This window comes from Carcharodon carcharias, chromosome 17 (assembly GCF_017639515.1).
Source record: "Carcharodon carcharias isolate sCarCar2 chromosome 17, sCarCar2.pri, whole genome shotgun sequence".
In the NCBI taxonomy this organism is placed as follows: Eukaryota; Metazoa; Chordata; class Chondrichthyes; order Lamniformes; family Lamnidae; genus Carcharodon; species Carcharodon carcharias.
In genome coordinates this window covers 106,108,257-106,130,850 of record NC_054483.1, presented here as the reverse complement: position 1 = coordinate 106,130,850, position 22,594 = coordinate 106,108,257, and the positions used below count along the sequence as shown (strand labels likewise).

At 43.0% G+C, this 22,594-nt stretch overlaps 1 protein-coding gene across 1 annotated transcript; it reads right to left on the bottom strand.

Annotated features, from left to right (window-relative positions):
• Positions 1–181: 181 nt before the first annotated feature.
• Positions 182–19,893, bottom strand: exosc1 (exosome component 1). The gene is made up of 8 exons (XM_041210500.1): positions 19,755–19,893; positions 16,690–16,805; positions 12,290–12,364; positions 10,986–11,074; positions 9,390–9,423; positions 7,803–7,853; positions 1,397–1,481; positions 182–558 (listed from the first exon to the last, which is right to left on the bottom strand). The coding sequence occupies exons 1-8, from the start codon at positions 19,810–19,812 to the stop codon at positions 452–454; spliced, it is 615 nt and encodes a 204-aa protein (XP_041066434.1). The 5' UTR covers positions 19,813–19,893; the 3' UTR covers positions 182–451.
• Between the last annotated feature and the right edge of the window lie 2,701 nt (positions 19,894–22,594).

Here is a 22,594-nt window from a genome sequence, read left to right as displayed (position 1 = left end):
GGGCTGTATCTCTGTCTTCTGGCAGATGGTTATTAGAGGTGCTGATAAAATGTCTAGAAGCAGTTCATATGCCTGCTTTCCTCAGCAGTCAAGATGTGATGCTATAGAGACATGAATGCAAGAAAGAAAGACACAGACATAATTTGAAAATTATAAATTAGTTTAAACCTAAAACTTTAAAAATGAACAAAAATATTTATTTTCTTTGAAAATAGAAAATCTGTAATGTCACTCAGACTGTGTGAAGTAGCAAACCAAAAAATGTGACATTAACTCCAGTGCCAGACCCCAACTGGACTCAGTTCTGTCATTTGTGCGTCCAACTGCAGGAGTGGACTATCAAACAATAATTTGAATACAAACTGGGTTCATTAACAGGCTTCACAGAAGTAAGGGGTCTTCGTCATTCAAGGGTGGAGAAACCTTCTCTTGATGTTGTTGGTGACAGCATTCAGGTGTGGAGGAACTCGGGCTGCACACGAGCCACTTTCCGGAACTCTTTCCCATGGGATTTGGGACACTGCATCTCACACCAGCTGATGGGAACCATCTGTGCACCTAAGAGGGGAAAAGACCTTATTTTTAAATATTCAGGGATGGGGGGGGGGTTAAGGCTGACAGTGATTTAGAATTTCATCTCTTTTGCTTTAAGATTGGTCCAATTCCTGACTCTTTTTTTATAAAGATTTCACTCCCTGCTAGGTTGGATTCAATCACTTGCTTCAGCTGATCATTCTTCAGATGTGACCATCTTTTCATTTTCCGCCTTGTGTAAACCTGAGCTCAGCTAAATCTTTGCTGCTCATATCCTAACTTGCATCGAATCCCATTCACCCATCACCCCTGCGCTCGCTAACTTACAGTGACCTTTGGTACCGCAACACCTTTATTTTAAAATCCTCACCCTTTATTTCAAATCTCTCTTTGGCTGCACCCCTCCCCATCTCTGTAACCTTCTCCAGCCTTGCAACTCTCCAAGACAATTACGCTCCTCCAATTCTGGCCTCTTTGCATCTGATTTTCATTGCTTTACAATTGGTAGCCATGCCCTCAAACTGCCTAGACCACAAGCTCTGGAAATTCATCCTGAAATCTCACCTCCTCTTTACGCCTGGATTTACACTATCCTGTGTGAAGAAGTTCTTCCTAACATCATCCCCGAATGGCCTAGCTCCAATTATAATTGCCCCTAGTTCTGGAGTCCCCCCTGTCCCCCACAAAGAAAATAGTTTCTCTGCCGATTCCTTTTCTCACCTAAAACGCCTCGATTAGACCATTCATCAACCTTCTATACTAAAGGGAGTACAAGCAAAGTTCATCTGCGCAGCCTGCCCTCAAAGTAGGAGTTTGATGAACTTCAGAAACACTTCAAAGCTGAGAGCTAGGATATACTTACCTGCTTCACTGTGTGCGACAACCACACCAAGTTCATTCTCTGCAGTAGTCAGCAGATAGTTAGACTGAGCATCACCTAAAGAGATCTAGGAGGATATGTTAAGGTTGAAGATGCTAGTCATACAGTTTAAACATCAGGGCATTAGCATTAGAATGATAAGATGAGTATTAAAATAAGTGCATTTAAAATTAAAAAAAAACAGGAGGTATTAAACAAACTCAAAGAAGACAAAGCCTCTGCTCCGGATGGATTTTAAAAGAATCTTGGGATGAGTTAGCAGAGGAAGAGGACTGGCGGATAGCTAATGTAATTCCTAATCTTAAGGAGGGGGACAGAACATGTCCAGGGAATTATAGATCTTAACATCAGCGGGAGGAAAAACAATGGAGTCCTTAACGAAGGAGGGAATAGAAGAAATCTAGAAATGTGAGGCAAAGAGATAGGCGGCTACGCCGGAGTGAGACAGAGACTGAGTGAGTAGCAAATTAGGTTCACGGGGGAATTCGGTGCAAAGGAGAGAAAGTGTGGCATACATAGGAATTTTTCTAAGAGAGCAATTAAATTAAGTTAACTAACATAAGTAACGATGGCAGGACAAGTGTTATGTTGCAGCTGTGGAATGTGGGAGCTTTTGGACGCCAAGGCGATCCAGGACAAACACTTCTGCAGAAAATGTAAGCAGCTAGGGGAATTACAAATCAAGATTACTGACCTGAAAGCCAAACTGAAGACACTGTGCAACGTAAGGGAAGGTTAGAAATACCTGAACACTTTGTTCCAAAAGATGGTCACGCCTCTTAGAATAGGGTCATCTAATTTGGTCGGCAGTGAGGAACAGGAGGATGTAACCTTCGGTGGGGTAGGTAATGGGACCAATAGACAGTAGTGGACGACATTCAGACTTCGCAATTGTCAAACAGGTTTGAGGTGCTCACAACCTGTGTGGATGAAAGTAAGGTCTACAAGATGGATGAGCAGGTTGGGACATGGCACCATGATACAGGAAGCCATTCAAGCAGGGGAAGCAGTAGGAATCTAGTGATAGTAAAGGACAGTACAACAACGGGGATTGACACTGTTCTCTGCAGCAAAGAGCAAGAGTCCAGATGGCTGTTTTGCCAGCCCAGTGCCAGGATTCGGGACATCTGTTCAGGGGGTAAAGAGGAACTTGCAGTGGGACAGGGAGGATCCAGTCACTGTGGTCCATGTAGGTACCAACAACATAGGCAGGACAAGGAAGGATGTTCTGCATAGTCAGTATGAGAAGCTAGGTACCAAATTAAGCAGGACCTCAAAGGTAATAACCTCCGGATCATTACCTAAGCCACATGCAAATTGTCATAGGGCAAATGAGAATAGAGAGATGAATGCGTGGCTCAAAGACTGGTGTGAGAGAAGTGGATTCTGGTGGTGGGGCACTGGCACCTGTACTGGGGAAAGCGGGGGCTGTACCGTTGGGATGGTCTGCATCTGAACCGTGCTAGGATGTATGTTCTTGTAAATTGCATAACTAGGGAAGGAGAGAGGGCTATAAACTAAACAAGAGGGGCGAGGGATCAAGCTTGGGTAGATGTGGAAAATCAAAGGGTAGATGCAAAGCAGGAGACCACAATAGTAATATGGGAAATGAGGGTCATAGGATAGCAGGAAGGAACAGAGAAATAAAACTAAAGAATACACCAGTAGTCAAGACTAGATATAAAGATAACAAAAAGACAAAACTAAAGGCTCTGTATCTGAATGTGCGTAGCATTCATAAAGTAAATGAATTGATAGCACACATTGAAGTAAATAAATATTACCTGATAGCCAGTATGGAGAAGTGGTTGCAGGATGACAAGGATTGGGTCCTGAATATTGAGAGGTATAAGAATAGGAAGCTAGATAAAGGTGGAGGGGTAGCACTGTTGATCAAGATGACATTGGTGCAATAGTTAATGATGACCTTTGTTCAGGAGATCAGGATGTAGAATCGGTTTGGGTGGAGATGAGGAATAGTAGGGGAAAATAAGTCACTAGTGGGAGTGATCTACAGGTCCCCTAACAGTTACCACAATGTAGGACAAAGTATACAAGAAGAAAAATTGGGTGCTTGTGACAAAGGGACAGTAATAATCATAAGTGACTTTAATTTATATATAAACTAGAAAAATCAGATTGACAGTAGCAGCCTGGATGAGGAGTTCATAGAATGCTTTCAAGATAGTTTCTTAGCGCAGCTTGTTCTGGAACCAACCAGAGATCAGGTTATATTAGACTTGGCATTGTGTAACGTGACAGGATTAATTAATGACCTCAGAGTGAAGGCACCCCTAGGTAGCAGCGACCACAATATGATTGGATTTTACATTCAGTTTGATAGGGTGAAGAGCAGGTCTAAACTTAGTATTTTAAACTTAAATAAGGGCAACAATGTGGGTATGAAAGCTGAGCTAGTTGAAGTGAACTGGGATACTAGGCTAGGGAATAGATCAATAGAGCAGCAGCGGCAGATATATAAAGGGATATTTCAGAATAAGTATATTCCTACTATAAAGAAAAGTTCTAAGGGGAGGACCCACCATCCGTGGTTAACTAAAGAAATTAAGGAAAAAGCATATAACTGCGCTAAGATGAGTGGCAGCTTAGGTGATTGGTCAGAATATAAAGAACAGCAGAGAATAACTAAAAGGTTAATCAGGAGAAAGAAATTAGAGTATGAGAGGAGGCTAGCTAGAAATGTAAAAACAGATAGCAAGAACTTCTTCAGGTATTTAAACAGGAAAAAAGTAATGTGAGTGTTGGTCCTCTAGAGAGTGACAGTGGGGAGTTAACAGTAAATAATAAAGAAATGGGGAATGAAATGGTAAGTATTTTGCTTCTGTCTTCACGATAGACGATGTAAAAAAAAAAATCCTGTAATCGCTGTAAATCAGGAGGTGGAAAGGAGAGGGGAACTTGGTGAAATTACAATTGCTAGGGAAGCGGTACTGAACGAACTGATGGAGCTGTGGGCTGACAAGTCTCCAGGTCCTGATGGCTTCATCCTAGGGCCTTAAAAAAGGTGGCTAATGAGGTATTAGATGCGTTGGTGTTAATTTTCCAAAATTTTCTAGATTCTGGAAAGTTTCCATCAGACTGAAAAGTAGCAAATATAACCCCACTATTCAAGGGAGGGAGGGAAGCAGAAAAACAGAAAACCATAGGCAAGTTAGCTTGACATCTATAGTGGGGTAGGTGTTAGAATCAATCATTAAGAAGGTTATAGCTGGGCACTTTGAGAAACTCAAGATAATCAGGGAAGTCAACATGGTTTTGTGAAAGGAAAATCATGTTTAACCAAGTTATTGGAGTTCTTTGAAAGAGTGACATGCACAGTGGATAAAGGAGAGTCTGCAGGCGTGGAGTCTGGATTTCCAGAAGGCATTTGATAAGGTGCAACATCAAAGGTTATTGTGGAAATTAAAAGCTCATGGTGCAGGGGGTAACATATTAGCATGGATAGACGGTTAGCTGGCTGGCAGAAAACAGAGTATGCATAAGTGGGTCTTTTTCTGATTGGCAGGATGTAACAAGTGATTCCTGCAAGTCTGTGCTGGGGCTCAACTTTTTACAATTTATATCAGTGACTTAGATGAGGGGAGTGAAGTTAAGCCAGCTAAATTTACAGATGACACAAAGATAGGTAGGAAAGTATGTTGTGAAGAGGACATGAGGAGGTTGCAAACAAATATAGACAGGTTGAGTGAGTGGACAAAAATTGGCAGATGGAGTATAATGTAGGAAAATGTGAAGTTGTTCACTTTGCAGGAAGAATAAAGAGTATTACTTAAAGGGAGAATGGCTGCATAAATCCAAGATGCAGAGGGATCTAGGTGTTCTAGTGCACAAGTCACAAAAAGTTAGTATGTAGCTGCAGCAAGAAATTAAGGCAGCTAATGAAATGCTATCCTTCATTAGGAGCGGAATTGAACATAGTAGTAAGGATTTTATGCTTCAGTTTTCCAGGGCATTGGTGAGACCACTTCTCGAATACTGTGTGCAGTTTTGGTTTCCTTATTTAAGGAAAGATGTAAGTGTGTTGGAGGCGGTTCAGTGGAGGTTTCCTAGATTGATACCTGGAATGAGCGGGTTGTCTTATGCGGAAAGGTTAGACAGACTGGGCTTGTTTCCACTGGAGTTTAAAAGAGTGAGGGGTGACTTGATTGAACTATATAAGTTCCTGAACAGTATTGTCAAGGTGGATTTGGAAAGGATGTTTCCTCTTGTGGGTGAGTCCAGCACTAGGGGGTACTATTTCAAAATTAGGGGTTGCCCTTTTAGGACAGAGATGAGGAGAATTTTTTTCTCTGAGGGTTGTGCGACTTTGGAAGGCTCTGCCTCCGAAGGTGGTGGAAGCGCCTGAATATTTGTATTTGGAAGCGATGAATTTTTAAGGCAGAGGTAGATAGATTCTTGTTAGGCAAGGGATCAAAGGTTATCATGGGTAGATGGGAATGTGGGATTCGAAACACAAACAGATCAGCCATGTTCTTATTGAATGGCGTTGCAGGCTCAAGGGGCTGAATGGCCTACTTTTGCTTTTATTTCCTATGTTCATAAGTCAGCATGGATTTCAAAAAAGGGAAAATCTTGCTTGACAAACCTTAATGAATTTTTTGAGAAGGTAACATAGGGAGTAGACAACAGTAATACAGTAAATATAATTTATCTGGATTTTTAAAAGGCTTTCGATAAAGGTGTCACATAATATACTGATGAAAAAGAGATAGAGAGTGTGCAAAGAAGGTTTACAAGAATACCAGAAATGTAGGTATACATCACAGGAAAGGATCGACAGGCCGAGTCTCTTTTCTTTTGAAGGCGGCCAAGGGGAGACCTAATAGAGGTCTTTAAAATTATGGAAAGTTTTGATACAGTGGGTAGAGAGAGAATGCTTCCTCTTGTGGGGGAGAGCATAGCTAGAGGCCATCAATTTAAGATAGTTACCAGAAATCCAATAGGGAATTCAGAAGAAACTTCTTTGCCCTTTATGGTAGGAACATGGAACTTGTTACCACGAAGCGAACAGCACAGATGCATTTATGGATATGATGGTAGATTTAGATGAGAAAAGGAAAGAGGAACCCTGAGTAGAGCATAAACACCAGCATAGAAAGCTGGGCCAAATAGCCCGTTTCTGTGCCATTTATGCTTTGTAATCCTAACCCCCATCTTGTTTTCATAGGGAAAATAAAGCATTTTATTTAAAAATTTCTTCTCCTTCCCTTTAATACCAGTTTTTCCTATGGCAGGCTTCCCCACAGAACGTTTAACAGGTGTTGAGAGTACTCTGTCAAGAAGACATATTTCCACACTGTTTCTTAGAGAGATAGTCAACTGCAGGGGGCATCACATCAAAAGCAGATCCAAATGCACCTGTGCTTTCCAGCAGGGGCCATTGGTAAGTACTCAGGAATGGGAGCCCAAAGTCTGAGTTAAGTTCCCTTTCTATGTTGAGGTGCTGAGGTGAAGTGCCCCATCTCAGGTTAGGCAACTTGCTACAGAATAGGGAACAGAAACTAGGACCTTTCTGGTCTTACAGCTCAGCTTCTGGCTGGATAAGGATGTTGAGCAATAAAGGGGACTTCCACTGGACTGCTGATGTGCTTGTGCTTGGCTCATAGGCAGAGATTGAACAACAAACATTCTAGGCACTGTTTGATTTAAGATATTGCCTTGGATACAATTGGGTCCACTGTCTGTCTCCTTTTAAATAGCAACTTACTGTTTTACAACTATTTTAACACTTTACAGATAATGAACTGTGACTACTGTTACCTTGGCAAAGTATAGCTGGTTGTTACTGCCTGAAAAACAACTAAGGATAAATGACCAGTTAATCAGTTTCATTTGTTAAGGAAGGAACATTGGCCATGACATCTCGAGAGCTTTGTGCTCTTCTTCAAGCACTACCACAGGTATGTCAGCAACTGCATTAATGTCTCATACAAAGGACAGCACCTCTGACAATGCAGCACCTCTGACGATCCCACCACAGCAGTTGGTGAAATTGGAATTCAATAAAAATCTGGAATTAAAAGGTGATGACCATGAAACCATTGCCGCTTGTAATGAACCAGATGGGTTTTTATGAAAGTCCTTCAGAGAAGGAAATCTACTGTCCTTACCTGGTCTGGCCTAAATGTGACTCCAGACCCACAGGAATATGCTTGACTCTAAGATGCCCTCTGAACAAGGGCAACTGGGGATGGGCAATAAATGCTGGCCTAGCCAGTGATGCCCAAACCTCAGGAACGAATAAAAAAATTCCCTCAGTGCTGCAATGGATTGTCAACATGGATTATACATGCAACTCCTAGAATGATTATTTTGAGCTGCAGCTAATAATCAGATATCAAACCAAATAACGATCTGTAAAGGATACCACTTTTGCTAAAACAATGTCCCCGGGTCTGAAGCATTTGTAGACCTCTATCTGCAAGAAAGAAGTTTTACAGTAAATTTACAACAAGAACTTATCTTTGTACAACACCCCAGGACGTTCCAAAGTACCTCACAACCAATGAAATACCTTCGAAGTGTAGGCACTATTGTTATACAAGCACCTTGAGGCATTTTACTATGTAAAAGAAGCTATTTAAATGCCAGCTGTTTTTGTTATGGAGACAAACATGGCTGCCAATTTGTGCGCAGTAAAATCACACAAACATCAAATGAGATAACTGACCAGGTAATCTGCTCTTCAGGTGATGTTAGCTAGAACACCAGAAGAATTGTACAAATAAAATGCCATGGGATCTTTTAAATTTGCTTAAATATAAGGGAACAGTAGTATAGTGGTTATGTTACAGGACTAGTAATTCAGGATGCCTGGACTAAACCTGGAGATATGAGTTCAAATCCAACCATTTAAATTCAATTAAAAACTCAGAATAACAAGCTGGTGTCAGTAATAGTGACCATATAATTATCAGATTCTTGTAAAACCCATCTTTTTCTTTTAATCATTTCACGGGATGTGGGCTTCGCTGGCTGGGCCAGCATTTATTGCCCATCCCTAATTGCCTTTGAGAAGGTGGTGGTGAGCTGCCTTCTTGAACTGCTGCAGTCCATGTGGTGTAGGTACACCCACAGTGCTGTTAGGGAGGGAGTTCCAGGATTTTGACCCAGCGACAATGAAGGAACGGTGATATATATCCAAGTTAGGGTGGTGAGTGACTTGGAGGGGAACTTCAAGGTGCTGGTGTTCCCACCTATCTACTGCCCTTGTCCTGCTAGATGGTAGTAGTCATGGGTTTAGAAGAGGCTGTCGAAGGACACTTAGTGAATTGTTCACCCATGTCCTTTAAGGAAGGAAAGCTGCTGCCCCTGCCCAGTCTGATCTATAGATGATTCCAAAACCACAGCAATGTTGCTGACTCTGAACTGCCCTCTGAAATGGCCTAGCAAGCTGCTCCATTAAGGGCAATTAGTGATGGCAATAAAGACTAGTCTTGCCAGCGACACCAACATCCCATGAATGAATTAAAAAAAACACAGGCAGAAGATTTTGTCCAGAGGAGCAGTGCAGCACCCCTCAGCACAGGAATGGTGAGTCAGCTCAAACTCCTTACATGTAGTCCAACACACAACCTCCTGACCCAGAGGCAAGTGTGCCACCAATTGAGACAAGTTGACGGTCTGTTCTGCAAGAGTTGAGTCCTGATCTCATTAGTGTTTGCCAAATGCAGTCAGAAACCAATGGATAGGAAGAGTCATGGAGGCAAAAATCAAAGCTCAGCACATTCAATGAAACATTAATATTGCTACTCACTCACACAACAAGCTTTTACTTTCAATGCAGGGATGAGAGGGGAGATTTTTTTTAAAAATTCAGAAAGAACAATTGGGCGACCCCTGGGACCATGTTAGTTTCCATCACAAACATATAAACTTAAGGATGGAGGAGGACACTGACAGAGGGAATACGTGACCTCTCACCCAAAGCAGTGAAGAGAAAGATGGTACATACCTTATCCTTTTCTGTTGCTCGAATATCTTCTCTTCTGCATGAAATAATGTAAAGTTATGAGAGCTGACTGAGTCCACCTCCCTGGCAAACCTTGTCCTGTCCTTAAAATATTCAACATTTTAGTTTGCTAATACATTTAGCTTGCTAATGTGTTAAGGGACTGGTACAAGCTATAATTGGTGAGGTTATCATAATTCTACTATCTACCAAATAAGAAAGATAGACATAGGCATGGTAGCATAGTGGTTACAGTACTGGAATCCAGGGAATTGGCTAATAATCCAGAGAAACGGGCTCAGATCCCACCACAATAGCTGGGGAATTTAAATTCAATTAATTAAATAAAGCCTGGAATAAAAAGCTCCTATGTATCAATAATGGTGACCATAAAACTACCCGACTGTTGTAAAAACTCAACAGGTTCACTTAAGTTCTTTAGGGAAGGAAATCTGCTGTCCTTATCAGCCCTGGCCTATATGTGACTCCAAACTCACAGCAATGTGGTTGACTCTTAACTGCCTCTAAAATGGCTGAGTAAGCCACTCAGTTGTATTCAAAAAGGTAGTTCACCAACATCAACTTATGGGCTATTAAGGTTGGGCAATAATTACTGGATTTACCAGTGTGCCAACTTCCTGTGAGTGAATAAAAAAAAAAGCAACTCAGACACAAGCAAACTGCTAAAGATCAACAGATCCATGCAGATTTTAACATGGTCCTAATTTTATACAATGCGCATGGTGTGCAGAGAATATCGCCAAATCTGTTGAAGTGGGATGAATCCAGTCCCTCATTAGCACAAGCAGCATTATCTTTTCTCTGTCCAATTCTGTCTCACATTCCAGGGCTCTTGGTGGGCTCCAGCCCCACACCAGTCAGCACCTCTCTAACAACCTTTCCATGTGAGCCTCAACGAGTATTAGACGGCAGTTTGCAAATCCTGGAGCATCATAGTTTATCCTGACCCTGTCGCATTTGATGCCTATTCACCTTTACATCAGGCGTTAATTGAAAAGTATCCTGAAGCAGAATCCTAGCTGACTTTCACCCTCAAAACCAGAGCAATTCTAGTGGCACCCTTGCATTTTATCTTCAGGGTATAGTGTATTAGAGAGTCGGGAGGTACAAGTCTATGGTCTGCAGTCTCACTGAAAAGAGTTCAAAGTTGTGCTGAAATGAATTATATGCCAGATAGCGAGGGACTATTGTGAAGTGCTGTAAAATTGTGGAGTAGAATTCACCAACTTTTTATGTCCCCTAAATGCAGAAAATGACTCGTGTGCCTATTCCAATGCCTCAATACTGTGGCCTGGGGTTGGGTGGAGGGGGTAAAGTATTCCCAGATCTCTCCTACTTGCTTCCGAACAATCAACTGACTGCAGATCAGCAACAGCTCAACCACTTGCTTGCCTCAAGGTATGCAAGACCAATAAAATCAGAAAAGGGAAGGACCATAGAGGCACAAGTACTCTAGAATGTATTGGCGTGTGAAACATTCAAAATCTGATGTAGGCATTGTTCGTGAGGAGCTGTAAAGCAGATTTATAGACCAAACAATTAATAGACTGCAGAGCCAGTTTGCATTATTAATATTACCTAATGGTTCCACGAAAAGTCCCTTTCAGTGGAGTGGATCGTACGTATAAAATATGGACTTTAGCAAACCGCGGGTTAATACTGGTCACCTGTTTAGAAAAAGAAAAATATCCATTAATATGTATAATAAATGTGATACAGAACACTTTAGGAATGGCAAGTGATGCTTAGCAGTGAAAGGGGGATATCGGTTGCGGTGGGGTGGGGAGGGCATGGAAAGAGCAACAACTCATGATTCTATGTTCCAAACATGCTACAACTACAGTATCTGAGAGATTGACCATTAGCAAAGTTAATTTTAAAACATTTAAGACTTTAAATAGTGCACACCTCACAGTGTTAACATATGGATCAGTCCAGTCAATGCATGTGAGCGACAGTCTGCCACAATCCACAGCAGGGTAAAATTAAACAGTTTTTTTCATTTTCAGGATATGGGCATTCATGGCTGTTGTTGCTTATCCCTAATTGCCTTTGAGAAGGAGGTGGTGGTAGTGAGCTACCTTCTTGAACTGCTGCAGTCCAAATGGCAAAGACGCTCCCAGAACTGTTTGGGAGGGAGTTCCAGGACTTCGACCCAGCAACAATGAAGGAAAGGCAAAATAGTTTAAAGTCAGGATCCTGTGCAACTTGGAGCAGAACATGTTGGTGGTGCTGTTCTCATGCATCTGCTACCCTTGTCCTTCTAGGTGGTAGTGGATGGTCGAAGAAGCCTTAGTAAATTGCTGCAGTACATCTTGTAGATGGTACACACTATTGCTACTGTGCTCTGGTGGTGGAGAGAGTCCAACTTTTCAGCCAAGGTGGACTTTAAGGGATGCTAAAGGGATTAAGGAATGGTTGTTAGCCAATCTCTGATGGTGTGGTGGGATGAGTTCTGCAGATGGCCTTAGTGTCCTTGAGTTCAAGCTTGGAATGTAAACCGATTGCTATTTTCCTTCCAACTAGAAGTGTATGTGAATGCTGACCAGGCACAGGGTTAGTCCATTCATTCAAGAATCATACAGTACAGGAGGCCATTCATCCCATTGTGCCTTTGCTGGCTCTTCAAAAGAGATATCCAGTTAGCCCCACTCAACCTGATCTTTTCCCATAGCTCTGAAAATATTTCCTTTTCAAGTATTTACCCAATTCCTTTTCAAAAGTTACTACAGAATTTGTTTCCATCACTCTTTCAGGGTATGTATTCTGGATCATAGCTCACTGCAGGATGTACTAGAGGTTCAAGACTCAAAATTTTAAGTAAATACTTAAGGTTTGACTCTATTAGGGGCTGCAGAGGAAAAGATTTGAAACCACTTTACCTTACATGTTACAACAACACCGACTTCTGGCAGGAGTTGGGGTTCTGTGTCTTGGGCCACCGATATGACTGGAACCTGGGAATAACAGCTCAGAGTTATCAGAGAAATAGGTCATTTAATCCAACTGGTGTGTAGTGGTGTTTATGCTCCACACGAACCTCGCCTCACTCTACTTCAGTTAACCCTGTCCATGTGTTCTTCTTTTCCTTTCTCCCTCTTGTACTTGTCCAGGTTCCCCACCAATGCACCCTACCCCCTTAAATATTACCTGTGGTAGTGAGTTCCATAGTCTAGCCACTCATTGGGTGAAGAAATTTCTCCTGAATTTCCTTTGGATTAATATTGACGAGCATATATTTGTGTCCTCTAGCTTCTGAAACTAGCAACCAGGAGGTGCAGAAAGCTTTCCTGGCCCATGAGGGACGGAAATGAGAAAGGAAGGTCAACTAATGCCACTCCTGCACTTGCACTTGGACTTGGGGGCAGGTTCAATCATTCTAATATACTGATAAACAAAGAGGTGGCTGCGACAAGACTGTGTTCCTCCTCTCCCCACCTGGCAGCTTACTGGGTTTATAGGATTAACTATAAACAAATTACCTCATTTAATGAGAAGCACAAAAAAAATAACAAATGCACAGCTCACTGGAACCACTCAGTGAGGAGGTTCATATTGAATTTCCGATCTGTGTTAAGTTAGCTGATCCCAGCCAGGCAGCAGTTAAAGCTGCCTCAGCACCACTGGGTTAAGGGAGAATAAAAGAAAACAACCAGGTGTTCCCAGTTGTGAGAGTTCACTGGATAAAGAAAGGACATCGAGGACAGGAACTGGAGAGATCCTAGGAACAGGAGGCCATTTCGCCTCTCGAGCTTGTTCTGCCATTCAACGTGATCATGGCTGATCTGCAACCTAGCATTCAAATATGAGTCTTATCCACAAATCCCTCAATGCCATTGGTTAACAATCTATCAATCTCAACTTTAAGTTAACACAATTCTCTCTACAGTCTTACGTCCTTTTTCATTTCTTAATTGCACCCACAAAATCTCCGCTACCTGCTTATTCCTCCTTAGATCCTCAATTATTTAAGTGATTTCATCCTTTGTCGCTAAGGTCACTCCTCTACCATTTTCCCTATGTTTCCTACAGATCCCATTACCTGGTATATTTAGCTCCCAGTGCCAGCCATATCTTAGTAATGGTTGCTATACCTCCTGATAGTCAGTCGAAGGAAGAATCCAAAGCCAGCCTTTATTTAGAATAGATTTAACAGAAGTATTACACCTGACTCCACTCATCATTGTGTCAGTAAGTGCCTCTTTGTGTGTGTTCAAGTATTCAAGTAACCATCCAATCAATGCCTTCTACCTTATGTGCTTAACTTCAATTGATACAACCAACAATGGTTAAAAAAGTTAAATTTGTACTTGTAATTCATTCAATGTGTTCCTTGTACTGCATGCATTTGTATAAAGAAGCTTATTTGGGCCACTCATTCTGAACTGTCCTTCTGTTCTAATGTTTACCCACATGTTTCTTATTTTTCTCTCTCCTGGTTTAACTTCTTTACATCTTTTAGTATTTGCTTTACCCGTATGCCCAAAGCACAATTTCTGATTATCACTCTAGTCTTTTCCTTTGTGTTTGTTTTCAAAACAATTATTTACACTACCCAGCATTTGTGGAACTAAATTCCAGGATGAAAACAAAATTAGTAAAGAAAAAGGAAAGTAAAATTAATTGGGCTTACTAGCAAACTTCCTGCATAACTGAGATTCAATCATAGTGCATGCTTTAAGGGATGCTTTCAAACTTAGTAGGCGGTCTAGTTTAGGATATCCTCATATGCTCCAATCCCAAGTTCAAGAACTTGAATTTATAAATGCACCTTTCACAACCTCTGGGATATCCCAAAGTACTTTACAAGCAATGAAGCACTTTTAAACTGGAATTACTGTTGTAATGTAGGCAATGCACACAATCTGAGCACCTGTACAGCACAGTCAGATAAGCTGTTTTTAATGATTTTGTTATGGCATAAATATTGGTCAGGAGAACTCCCCTGCTCTTATTCAAAATAGTACCATGGGATCTTTAACACCCACTGGAGGGGGCAATCGGGGACTGGATTTAACAATGAACAATGTCACCGAACAATGTTACTATCAAGCTCAGTACAAACTTGAAGATACTGAATATTACAGACTGTAAGATCATACTTTGTGAAAGTGACCAAAAAATCTGTTAAGATGGCTGCAACTTAAGATCTGGCTACTGGCATTTAAACTGTGGTCAGTATTCAATTCCTTAGACAGTATTTGATCTTTGGCCAGGATTTAGTTAAACATGGACCTGAATAAGGGTTCTTCGAAGCCACCTGTGAAGCTTAAACATCTCACTGCGTTCAAGGAACATGGGATCTCTAGACTCATGTGGAGTCATACAGACTCAAAATGTTAACTCTGTTTCTCTCTCCACAGATGCTGCCAAACCTGCTGAGCTCGTCCAGCATTTTCTGTTTTTATTTCCGATTTCTCGCATCCACCGTATTTTGCTTTTATCTAATGTCTTTTTTGTTGAGGTAATGCTTTCTTTGGAGTGGTCTCCGAGTGCCATATTGAGCAAAAGAGTATTTTGAGCACAAGCTGGAGCACAGATAAGAATGAATGACCATTGTCAACTGCTTTTGCATTGTGGTGGCCTGGACCCCAGAAATGTTAACCCAGCAGTCATGTGACTGAAACTAATTTTCAGGGACTGCAGCTTAAAATATGCTGAACAGACTGAATCCAACAGAGAAACATCTGAACCATCATAGCTGATAGTCTTCTAATGCAGCCAAAGTGCTGTACTTGTTCTAGCTTCCGAGTCCACCTGGGGACCATTCTCCTGGCTATTTGTCTACATGAGGCTTTGCAGCTTTAGGAGAGTCTCTTGTTTCTAAAAGAACTTCACTCCAACTAAAGTAGTAACTCAACTAAGAAGACATTAGGCCTGCACGAGTTATAAATCCCATTTTTATAATTATGGCTTTAAATTCATCCATATCTAATCTTTGTGTGTGTCATGAAGAGATATTGTCTATAATGTTATTGGAAATTATTTTTAAATTGGGATTGTAGTACGGTCTGTGTCTGTGTGTGGCTTAATTGGGTTAAAATCAGCTAGTCTGGGTGCTTTGATGTATGAGATGTTAATTGGGTAAACATAAATAAAGATAGAAGGTAAAGAGTACATTTGCATTTGTTGAATAGACCATTCAAAGAATGGGTGAAATCTTGCACCTGGCTAGAAGATGCCAAGCAATTTATTTATTTTTTTCAGCTTACTAATAAAATTGGTGGAATGAAATGGTTTGTTAGGAGGTAAAATTTAAAAACTTAGTAATACAATAGAAAATTTATATTCAAAGGGGAAGCTAGGTATAAGCAGAAAGGTGTTTGTGTGAGAGAGCCAGAGGCATATAAGATCGAACCAGCCTATAAGCCAACAATTGTCTTAAAATTGAAAGGAACTTCATTTGGAATTCGTATGGTCAAATGTGCTTGGCCTGGAGTCTGTTTAACATCTATGGGTTACTGTTACCTTGGTGAAGATTTACCTGGAAGTGATTAATTTGGAGATTTGTTTAAAAGTTATTATGGTAATAATTTGTAGACTTGTTCAATTAGTTCCTAAACATTAATAAATGTTTAATTTAATCTTATATAAAACCTCTTGCGGTTTGGTGGTTTTATTCCCAAATTCAGAGCTGCATCTCAAACATACCAATTGAAAATATAGGTTACAACAGTTGTTCAAGTTTCCCTCTGGGATTTAAACAACTCAGCCTTTACTAACTGCTGTGTCATAACAGTGTGTGAGATTAAGATAAGTGATTGAGACATTGTGCTTCAAACATCCGGAGCAAGTGTGTGATAAGTAACCTTCCTTATTTTTAAAATCACCAAAAAGCTTCCTGCTGGCATTTATTTTTGAATTAGGCAAAATCATTCTAAGGGTAAGGAAATGCAAACTCCTTACATACAGTCATCCTGATTACAGACTGGAAGGGACCACACAAATTCTGTCTGTAACAGCACCTGGAATACTTTTTTTAATTCTCTGTAGTGGGAGTTGAACCCACAACCTTCTGGCTTAAAGGTGAGAGTGTTACCCACTGAACTATGGTTCACATCTTACTTGTGGCAATGGAGGCATTCCACTGATTTGGCTCCTAGATACGGTTATTAACAAATAATTTTTAAGAGAGTATATGCACAAAATGCTCTCTGAAATTGGCACTGAATGAACAAATGTGCTCTTCCCCCAAGGTTAAGCTGGAATTCCCTGTAGAGCGGCTGAAAAGCCCAGGAATTGATTTAACAAACAGCATGCAATGATTCAGTGCCTTGCTTACCATTCCATTGTCATTTTCCTTCACCACATACCCAGCTAAAGATGCAAAAATGTATCCATGTCTGGAGTACGTGCCATTACCAGGAGTGCAGTCCTCTATGCTGCATAATCTCTCCCCTGTAGACATGCAACAGAATATTGACAAATTAGATTATATGCGTGCAAGATTATGAATAAAGAAAAACTTTCATTTATCAAGCCCCTTTCATGATGTCAGGATGTCCCTAATTGCTTCACAGCAAAGTTAGTATATTTGAAGCATAGTCATTATTTTAAGGTATGAAATGTGGAGGCAGCCACCTTGTGTACAGCAAGTCCCACAAACAGTGATGTGATAATGACCAGACAACCTGTTTTAGAGATGTTGGCTGAGGAATGAATATTGGCCAGGTCACTAGACACAACTCCCCTGCTCTTCTTTGAAATAGTTCCCTGGAATCTTTTGTTTGCCTGAGGGAATAGACCCTTAACGTCACATTCAAAAGATGGCAACCTTCAACAGTGGAGAATTCCCCCAGTACAACACAGAGTGCCAGCTCAGATTATGCACTCAAGTCTCTGGAATGGGGCATCATCATCCATTACATCCTTCCAAAGATTAAAAGCACAGTTACAGCCTTTCAAAGCTGCGATCTGTCTGGGCTTTCTGCTCAGTAAATCACTGGAAACCACCATTTGCATCCAGAAAATAAAAGACTTAGGATATTTTGATCATTTTTTTCATGCATTTCTGATTATGATCAGCTTTGCCTTGATACTTATGCTGTTGTCAGTTAACCTTGTATATTTTTAATTGCTACTATTGATCGCATGCATAAATATCCATGCAGCCCTTACTCTGACACCTGGCAGGTCTGGCTTCCCTGCCTGCAATCCCTGCATAGTCAGCAAAATGTCTACACTGCTTCTGGGGGTGCCCGCTATGATTCAGCTGGTACAGAAGATCATGGGTTGAAATTACAGAGCATTGAGCACAAAATCCAGGCTGATACTGATAGTAGAACTTCCTCAGTACTGCACTATGTTGGAGGTGCTTTCAGATGAGATGTTAAGCTCTCTCAGGTGGATGTAAATGATCCCACAGCAATATTTTCCAGCATAGAATAGTTGGGCTGAATGCCCTGTTTCTGTGCTGTATTTTCTACCTGTGGTAGCAAGGGGCCTGGACTTTCTGGGACCCTAGTGCCTGGGTTACAAATTGTGTGGATGACAGAGACCAGGGTGCCAGGCACAACAGGGCCCAAGTTGTGGTTACCAGGGACCCAATAGACAGGAACAAAGATGTCTGGAAAATGTCTTCCAGGGTATGAGCATGAGGGACTCCAGATCACATTTGGGGTGTTTGACTTCAAACCAAGAGACTCTATCCACAGAAAAAAGCAAACTTCTTGCGTAATTCTGAATTAGGGCTTAGGTCCCAAAGACCCCAGCCCCAGAATCACCCCAGACTCCAAAACTACCCCTCCAGGCCTCAGGATCAGCCACAATAATAATAAAAAACAGAAAGTGCTGGGAATGCTACCAGTCCTGTTACGTATTTCCAGAAGTTTCTGTCCTTATATCAAGTTTACAGCTTCTATAGTTTTTAGCTTTTGCCCTATTTTAGGGCCCCAGACCCCTGTACCAAACCCCAGAACCGGGCCCCAGGATCAGGTTCCAGTACACAGCCCCCAGGCTCCCGGATCAGGCTCCAGTACCCGGCCTCCAGGATCAGGTTCCAGTACTCGGCCCCCAGGCCCCAGGATCAGGTTCCAGTACTCGGGCCCCAGGATCAGGTTCCAGGACCCGGCCCCCAGGATCAGGTTCTAGTACTCGGCCCCCAGGCCCCAGGATCAGGTTCCAGTACTCGGGCCCCAGAATCAGGTTCCAGGACCCGGCCCCCAGGATCAGGTTCTAGTACTCGGCCCCCAGATCAGGTTCCAGGACCCGGCCCCCAGGATCAGGTTCTAGTACTCGGCCCCCAGGCCCCAGGATCAGGTTCCAGTACTCGGGCCCCAGAATCAGGTTCCAGGACCCGGCCCTCAGGATCAGGTTCCAGGACCCGGCCCCCAGGATCAGGTTCTAGTACTCGGCCCCCAGATCAGGCTCCAGTACTCGAGCTGCAGGATCAGGCTCCAGTACCAGGGCCCCAGGATCAGGTTCCAGTACTCGGCCCCCAGGCCCCAGGATCAGGTTCCAGTACTCGGGCCCCAGAATCAGGTTCCAGGACCCGGCCCTCAGGATCAGGTTCCAGGACCCGGCCCCCAGGATCAGGTTCTAGTACTCGGCCCCCAGATCAGGCTCCAGTACTCGAGCTGCAGGATCAGGCTCCAGTACCAGGGCCCCAGGTTCAAGCTCCGGTACTCGGCCCCCAGGCCCCAGGATCAGATTCCAGTACTCGGGCCCCAAGGCCCCCGGATCAGGCTCCGGTACTAAGGCCCCAGGATCAGGCTCCAGTACTCGGGCCCCAGGATCAGGCTCCGGTACTCGGCCCCCAGGCCCCCAGATCAGGCTCCGGTACTAAGGCCCCAGGATCAGGCTCCAGTACCCGGCCTCCAGGATCAGGTTCCAGTACTCGGGCCCCAAGGCCCCCAGATCAGGCTCCGGTACTAAGGCCCCAGGATCAGGCTCCGGTACTCGGCCCCCAGGCCCCAGGATCAGGTTTCAGTACTCGGGTCCCAGGCTCCAGTACTCGGCCCCCAGGCCCCAGGCTCCAGTACTCGGGCCCCAGGCTCCAGTACTCGGGCCCCAGGATCAGGCTCCGGTACTCGGCCCCCAGGCCCCAGGCTCCAGTATTCGGGCCCCAGGCTCCAGTACTCGGGTCCCAGGCTCCAGTACTCGGGCCCTAAGGCCCCCGGATCAGGCTCCGGTACTCGGCCCCCGGGCCCCAAGGCCCCCGGATCAGGCTCCGGTACTCGGCCCCCAGGCCCCAGGCTCCAGTATTCGGGCCCCAGGCTCCAGTATTCGGGTCCCAGGCTCCAGTACTCGGGCCCTAAGGCCCCCGGATCAGGCTCCGGTACTCGGCCCCCGGGCCCTAAGGCCCCCGGATCAGGCTCCGGTACTCGGACCCCCGGCAGCTCCGCTTACCTGGGATGCAAAGTTTGACCGGCGCCATCACAGCTTCGCGGATCCCCGAAAACTGCATGGCGATTGGCTACAGCCCGTTGCTAGGACGGTGGCCGGGATGGGACAATACGCCCGGCGGGCGTCCCTCCCTCTCCTTGCTACTCGGTGCTGCCACCTATCGGTGTGGGAGCAGTGCAGCAAAGAAACAACAGAGCAATCACCTGACACATAATTCATCTGAATTGTATCCAAGGTTACTTTTTAATTTAGTGCCACAGAGTTTTACAGCCCATCATGTCCTCACTGGTCTTCAAGCCCCTGTCTACTCTAATCTCAGTTTCCAGCACTTGGCCCATAGCCTTGTATGCTCTGGTGTTTCAAGTGCTCATCTAAATACTTCTTAAATGGTGTGAGGGTTCCCGCATCTACCACCCTTTCAAGCAGTGAGTTCCAGATACCCCCTGACCCTCTGGGTGAAAAAAAATTTCCTCAAATCCTCTCTAAACCTCCTGCCCTTGCGTCAAATCTATGGCCCCTGGTTACTGACCCCTCCACTAAAGTGAAAAGTTTCTTCCTATTTACCCTATCCATGTCCCTCATAATTTTGTACACCTCAATCAGGTCTCAACTCACCCCAGTCTTCTCTGCTCTAAGGAAAACAACCCCAGCCTAAGCAGTCTCTCTTCATAGCTGAAACACTCCAGCCCAAGCAACATCCTGGTGAATCTCATCTGCAACCTCTCTAGTGCAATTACATCCTTCCTATAGTGTGGCGAACAGAACTGCACATAGTACTCCAGATGTGGCCAAACTAATGTTTTATACAGCTCCATCATAACTTCCATGCTTTTGTATTCAATGCCTCAACTAATAAAGGCAAGTATCCCATATGCTTTCTTAAGATCATAAGATCATAAAACATAGGAGCAGAAATAGGCCATTTGGCCCATCAAGTCTACCCTGCCATTCAATGAAATCATGGCTGATCTGATAATCTTCAATTTCACTTTCCTGCCTAATATCGGGGAAGTTGAAATCCCCTGCTATTATTACTCTATTATTTTTACATTCCTCTGAGATTTGCCTACATAACTACCCTTCTGTCTCTCCCTGACTGTTTGGGGATCTATAGTACACTCCCAGCAATGTGATTGCTCCCTTTTTTTAACTTTTATGGAGATTCAATTCACAGAAACACAAAATCACAGCAGTGAAGGAGGCCATTCCGCCCATTATGGCTGCACCAACTCTCCGAGCAATTTGCCTAGTGCTATTCCCCTGCCTTCTCCCCGTAATCCTGCACATTCTTCCTTCCTCAGTAACTGTCTAATTCACTTTTAAATGCTTTGATTGAACCTGCCTCTACCACAGTCTCAGGAAGTACACTCCAGACCCTAACCACTCGCTGCATTAAAAAGTTTCTCCTCATCTCATTTTTGCTTCTTTTACCAATTACTCTAAATGTGCGCCCTCTCTGCTTTGTTGAGTTCTGGGTCAGGATGGGATTTCTTTATGGTTTGCCCAATGCTACCATAGACTGTTGTTCTTAAAAGAAACTCTTCTTTATTTACAGATCTATGTACATTTCAGTACTCTACACAAGGTTGTATTCTGCTTCCCTCCAGATCCCAGTTTTAATAATGTGACATTGCATCATTATTACATCAGTTGTTCGATCAGTATCAGGTGCTCCTAATGTTAGCCCTTTATTCTACATCTCCCCACAAGTCCTTATCCCAACTATGTACATCCTCCTATATCTTTCCCCAAAGTCTCAGACTTAACAGGATTAGTCTCTGTGGTGCCTTGACCAATCTTCCTGATCTGGCTCTTAACTCACTCAGAGGTTGAGGATGAGCTGCACTCCCTTGTTGGTCGATAGGAGCATCTTCCACCTGGGTGGTTGTAGAGTTTGAACTTGTTTCTGGTTCCTCGTCTCCATTTGGATCTAAATAATAAGTTGAATGTTCCGTTGGTTTCCTTCCCAATGAGACCAAAGGAGATGATCATAATATCACACTAATGAGGTAATATGGTGGTTTTAATCTGAATCAATGATAGTTTCATAGTCTCCATTACTGAGACTAGCTTTCAATTCCAGATGCATTCCACCACATGGACTGCAGCAGTTCAAGAAGGTGGTCAAGGGCAATTAGGGATGGTCAATAAAAATGCTGGCCTAACCAGTGATGCCCAACTCTTGTGAACGAATAAAACTAACTTATTAATTGAATTTAATTCAATGAATTATAATTGAATTTTAATTGCCTTCCATATTTAAGGCAATCCCTGATAATCTCTTCAATGGGGTGACTGCTGCCTGGACACCAGACTGACTGCTGGGCTCTTGCTCAGCATTTCACTATTCCCAAGTGACCTTGATATATTTTTTGGAGAATGTTGAGTCAAGGTGTTTTAGGGATGGCAAGTCTGTCATTAAAAACTACAAAATTATCAATGATTTTGAGATGTTTTCTCTGTTCGAAGTATTGGTGCAGTATAGGAGTATTAGGAGTATCAGCTGGCCATCCGTTCTGGCAATACTTTTTTATTTGGATACATTTGTCATCCTGCTGTTGGTGCTTGCTTCAGCTTTTGTAATTTGTTTTCTATGGCTGGTAAGTATTTAGTAATGAATGACGTAAATGCTTCCACTTCCTTAATAAGATTTAAATCTTCATGTTTGACTCCTTCTATTGGCATTCTTGATAGTGCATCTGCTGTTGCCTTGCACTTCCCTCAAACATACTCAGTAACTGAATCATATCTCAGTCTAAAATGCTGAATTCTAGGTGAAATTTTTGTAATTCCTTTAGGTAAAGAAGAGTAATCAAAGGTTTATGGTTGGTTTCAATTTTAAA

Bases quoted from the DNA above. Each gene is read 5' to 3' on its own strand.
- exosc1 (XM_041210500.1), bottom strand. From the start codon at position 19,812: ATGCAGTTTTCGGGGATCCGCGAAGCTGTGATGGCGCCGGTCAAACTT. The intron at 9,424-10,985 runs GTAATATTAATA...TATTTCATGCAG, and splicing joins ACTTTTCGTGGAACCATTAG to AAGAGAAGATATTCGAGCAA. The intron at 559-1,396 runs GTAAGTATATCC...TTCCCCTCTTAG, and splicing joins TGTCGCACACAGTGAAGCAG to GTGCACAGATGGTTCCCATC.